Source organism: Gobio gobio, assembly GCF_949357685.1.
Source record: "Gobio gobio genome assembly, chromosome: 22".
NCBI classification, from domain to species: domain Eukaryota; kingdom Metazoa; phylum Chordata; class Actinopteri; order Cypriniformes; family Gobionidae; genus Gobio; species Gobio gobio.
Window position 1 is genome coordinate 15,643,526 of NC_137118.1, and position 5,716 is coordinate 15,649,241.

A 5,716-nucleotide genomic window follows, 5' to 3' on the forward strand; every position below is an offset into this window, starting at 1 on the left:
ACGCAATGTCAGAGAGGACTGCTTATTTATAAAACGCACGTGAATTATGGCCAGTTTGTCAATAAACTGAAATTCCATATGGCAAGCCCGCTTAACATTTATTTATTAAAACTAGTACCTATTGTTGTAACTGGTACTTTTTAATTAGCAAGTCGTCCAATACTGACCACTATCTTTTTCAATTTAATAACTACACATTTTTGTGTATTTATTTTGGTCCATAGTGCCTTTTCTCTTATCTCCAACATCTTACCATTCATTACTTATGACAATTACTGACATTTTTAGTATATCTAGAAATTATATTAGATACTAATGCTGTCAACTAGTGCTGTCAAATCAATTAATCATGATTAATTGCATTTAACATAAAAGTTTGTTTACAATGTGTGTGTGTGTGTATATATATATATATATATATATATCTATATATATATATATACACAAACATATACATCTCATACATACATATTATATATACAAACTATGTTAGATGCAAAACTGGAATTGGTATCAGCAGCAACAATTGGAACCAGTCATAAGGAATAAATGTTAAAACAATTTGCCATAAGTCTGACGTGTGGATGAAATCTCATTTTGTGGACATATTTCTGCCTTCATGATGCTTTAAAAAAAAAAAAAAGTTTAATCACATTTTTTAAAAAGATCAGATCAATGTTGCTGATCCATAATCAATCATCTGAGAGAGGATATTTACCTCCATAAAGCTTGGAGCAACCCATAAAATCATCAAATAAGCAAATTTCATCCCTTATTCTCAATAGCATTTAATATTCTATATTGGTTTGACGCCACTCAAATACTTCTGTTTTGCGCCAAGCAAGCTTTGCATATTTCAAAGAAGGACACGACTCTCGTTTAATTGTTTGTTCCATTTATAAATACCATTTCATTATCATAATCTCTATAATCTTTCTCAACTTGTAACTCTTGAGATAGAGAGAGTGTAGACAGAAACCGGGAATGGGTCACAAAGGAAAATAAACCCTGACTGGGTGAGCAGTCCAACTGGAGTGTATGTGTTTGAACAAGTGTAGACTACTACAGCAAACACGACAATGTCGTCTGTGCCACAAAAAAGAACAGGAAAAGCTCTTTGGGCCAATGTGATGGAGGTGGTTATGAGTGCGTGGATTTCTGAAAAGAAACACGGCCGGAACCATTCGTAGCTGTATGGAGTGTGACGGGACATTATGAAATGTATAAAGTAGGAAACTAAAAAAATAAATCTAAAAGAAAACAAAAACACTTATTCTTGAAACAGAATTAAAACAAACTAAACTTGGCAGTTTCTCTGAGAAGATTAAAAAACGGTTACAATGGCACGAACAACATATCGAGGATTAAAGGACACAGGGACACATCCACATGAGTTCAAATTCGTTTTTATACAGACACCTTGAATAAACCAAAGCAAAAAAAAAAAAAAAAAAAAAAAAAAAAACTATGCTTGAAATTTGTCAGAGATTGCCGCCCATTTCGTCCCTGGGCTCGGACTTGTGGGCAAGGGGAAAAGGGATGGAGGGTACAGACACAGGTTGGCACAACATCACCAGAGCAAGGCGCGTGTCATGGTGCCAGAGGCCAAAGCCAGGTTGCGCTCTTCTCCAGACCAGTCTGAACCAGTTAACTCCGTATTGACGGCTGCTAGTTAGCCTGACTAGTTCATCCTGCCCTGGAGTAGGCCAAGGTTGGTTATGTGATGATGGTGGTTGTCACAGAAATGATTTTTGCTAGTTCATCTTTTTTGTTTCCACATAGAGAGGTTCGGAGGTTTTCTTTCCCCATGACGACAGTATTAGTTCACTTTTTCCTGGAAGATGTAGAGGTTGTTGGTGGTTGCCACGGCGATGATATTTTCCTGTGGGTGCCAGGCGGTGTGTAGGATCTTCTTGTTGAAGTCCAGGCTGTCCACGCTGATCTCGTCCTTCTTCCGCTTGCCGCCCGCGCAAACCCTGCGCGGCTTCAGGACCTGCCGGGGCTTGCAGCTCTCGCGCGAAGCCTCCAGGGTGACGTCCCGCCGCTGGGTGCGGTCCAACATTCGGAAGAAGTTGTTGTAGGATCCAGTCATCACCACACTAAGAGAAAAAGTAGAAAACCAGAGAGCCAATGCCGTTAATAAACCCGATTAGGCTAGTTACAGGGATAAAGTAAATTATGACAGAATTCATGTCGTTCCAAACCCACAAGACTTTAATTTTTAAAACAAACATTTATTTTAATGAAACCCGAGAGGTTTCCGTCTCCATTGAAAGGCCAGATAACCAAAAATTAAATAAGGCGTCATAGAATTAAGCTTGTTTCCACCATTCTGACTTTTTCAGAATTCTTCAAAAGTCAGAATTGCGAGATCTTAAGAGCAATGTAGCGCAAAGTTATTACATTGCTCAACGAGAATGCCATTGACAGCGAGTATCCCCCTAACTTTTATCGACTGACTAACTTTTCTGCTAAGGAAATGCGGAGAACGGTTCGAGAACCCGCACTGGTACAGTGTCAGTGGAAAGGGGGCCAAAGGGGTCCAGTAGTAGACCGGATTGCTGTTAATGACTAACACAGTTGAGGAGGAGTGTGTTTAATAGCACTTACGTGTCTTGATGACATGCTAACTCAATCTTCTACTGGCCTTGACCTCCGATATTTGGTCTGTCTAAGAGTGATTAGAGGTTCTCCTGAGATAAGAGCAAGTCTGGGCCCCAACGGAGAGTCACGCAAGATCAGTGGTTGGTCTAAATGTTGACTGACTGACTTGGCTCCATGTTTTAAATCTCAAGAAAGTCGGAAATTAGGCTTATTACAGTCGTACCTACAATAAGTCACAATTCATCTTACTACATACTGCTGTTTAACCCTTGTTTCTACATTTTACCTGGCTGTTTTCGCGCCGAACATGCTTGTAGTACTTTCTTAATCTCCGTGATATGCATAGTTTACTAGTTAAAATTACAAATTGCTATAGTTAAATGTAGTTATGGTACAAATCATGCTATAATACTAGTAATATCATGTAGTTGGCTACATGATCAATTTCTCAGAAAAAAAAAGCTATTTACGCTAAAGTTTGGGGTTAATTGTTTTTTATTTTTGGGTTGATTTTGGGTTATTTGAATGTTTTTAAAGAGACCTTTCTTATGCTCACTAAAGCTGCAGTTATTTGATTAAAAAATACAGTAAAAACAGTAATTGAGAAATATTATTACAACTTTAAATAACTGTTTTCAATGTAAATATATTGTTAAAATGTAATTTATTTCTGGAGTAATGATGCAAAAAATTTAGCTTTGACTACAATCTTCACTTTCACATTTACCTTCATAAAAAATATTTATATTAAAGTTGCAGCCACCGACAGCATTTTACCATATTTACAAATTTTTTCCCCAAAGATCACAACGTGCATAAGCAATGCTTTTATCGCTGGTTTCTGCACTCTTTCAGAAGTTGAGTAATAGCGCCCCCTATCGCATAACAGTGAAAATATGAAAAATATGAAAATTCCATCAATGGCGGGGAAAAAGTTAAAGGGATAGTTCACCCAAATATGAAAATCACCCCATGATTTACTCACACTCAAGCCATCCTTGGTGTACATGACATTCTTCTTTCTGACGTATACAATCAGAGTTATATTAAAAGTGTCTTTGCTAATTAGGGATGAAACGATTACCGGTTTCACGATAAAATTTAGTGACGGTTAGTAATATCGTAGAAAATTTAATTATCATTAAAAACGTGTGTGATTATCACGATTGTGAAAACTCGCGGTAAATCTTGTCCAGTCAGTGTCAGTCTGGTGCAGTGCAGTTTTTTGAATGAGAAGGAATGGCACAAGGCAATGACAGCGCTGGGAGATTGTTCAGCCTCTAAAAGGACCAAATCTGAGGTGTGGTCATATTTTGCCTTTTACAAAAGTCCTGAGGGAAACTTAATCTAAGATGGTCACCTTGTCTGCAGAACATGCCAGAAGAAAGTCGCTGTAATAGGGGGAACACTTCAAAACTACGAACGCAAGGCAAGTGGACTTTGACCTCAATACCAAAACTACGTCTGGGAAATAATAACGTGAAGCGAACAAACAAATTCAGACAAGACTAGGGTGACATTTAAGGGATAATATTCAGGGCTTGACATTAACAACCGCCATTTGCGGGTATAACGTTATTTCGGCTGCACACTAGTCACTGTTGAACTTATTATAGTCTTCTCAAAAGCTGTCTATTATAATCGCGTTGCGCATTATAACCACTCACACGTGTTTCTATTGAGTTTATGAATGCAATGTCTCATAATCAGAGGCGTTCAGAGCGCGCGCCGCGCTCACTCGCTGAAATCGGCACTCAAAGCAGAGATAAACGTGCGATGTATGCAGGAGATTCACACATTATACAGTGGTTGACTGTTTTTGTTCTATTTCAGCAGCGAAAATTGTTTTAAAACACACAGCAGAGCCACAGCGCATCTGATATGACTGGCATAACGCTGGCGAATTTAGGGACAGTCTCTAAAGTTACAACACAACATTGGTAACGTTACACGTTTCAAACTTCAATAGCATTTGAAGAGAATGACAGTCATAAAACTGACTGTAAAGTGATTATTTAGGTGTCAGGTATGATGCACACATTTTGATATTTAATAAAATAAACTGTCAAATCATATGGAAATATGGATATGCATTATTTCACTAGGATACTGTTTGGGCTCTTACACAAAATATGCTGATTTAAATGCATCATTGCTGAACACTGATGAGAATATTGCTTGAGAATATATTTACAGAGATAATATTAGAGATTATATTTACGATAAATTATTATTATTTATACATTATGCGTTGCTATTGACGACGGCCATTAAGGAAGGAAATCCCACAGAATCAAGCTTAAAAAAAAGTGCATAGAGCTGCTTTAGTTATTTGTTGAATTTCAAATATAAAACTTGTTGAAATGTTTTAAGTGTGTGCATCTGTTCTTTTTGAATACTTTCATCTCGTTTGAACAAAACCGTGATAATATTGATAACCATGATAATTTGGGTCACTATAATCGTGATGTTGAATTTCCATACCGTTTCATCCCTATAAGCATTATAATGGCAGCCCATAAAAGTGCATCCATCCATTATAAAAGTAATCCATATGGCTCCAAGGGGTTAAAAAGGGCTTCTGAAGCAAAACGATGGGTTTGTGTAAGAAAAATATCCAATTTTTAAAACTTTATAAAGTAAAATATCTAGCTTGCGCCAGACCCCCTTCCATATTCAACTTAAGCAGAAAGTGTAATGCCTCTTGCAGTTCAAAGCGATTACGTCGTATGTCATACGTTGCGCCAGTTATACTTTTTCCGTAAACTGAATACAGAAGTCGGTCTGCCGGAAGCTAGATATTTTCACTTAATGAGATCACTTCGCTATCCCTTTAATATTTTTGAACTTTCCCTTTAATAATTTTGTGGCAACCGATATATGATTTTTTCCAGGATTCTTTGATGAATAGAAAGTTCAAAAGAGCAGCGTTTATTTAAAACAGAAATCCTTTGTAACATTATATATGTCTTTACTGTCACTTTTGATCATTTTAATGCATCCTTGCTGAAAAGAAGTATTAATTTTTTTAAGCTGCTGCCCGTAACTTTTTTTGTGTTCAAGATTTACAAAAATTATATAACGAAAATGTACAACATGAATCCATTTTCCA

At 37.0% G+C, this 5,716-nt stretch overlaps 1 protein-coding gene across 2 annotated transcripts in view; it reads right to left on the minus strand.

Annotated features, from left to right (window-relative positions):
- Positions 1 to 880: 880 nt before the first annotated feature.
- ppp2r2ab (protein phosphatase 2, regulatory subunit B, alpha b) overlaps positions 881 to 5,716 on the minus strand; it is a gene marked incomplete at its 5' end in the record, with an annotated part of 25,815 nt that continues 20,979 nt past the window's right edge. The window contains one exon of one of the 2 annotated variants that reach the window (XM_079803822.1): positions 881 to 2,099. In XM_079803822.1, the coding sequence (XP_079659948.1) occupies positions 1,820 to 2,099 (280 nt within the window). In that variant the 3' untranslated portion in view covers positions 881 to 1,819. The remainder of the gene's footprint in view (positions 2,100 to 5,716) is intronic. The other variant, XM_079803821.1, reaches the window with a different exon arrangement.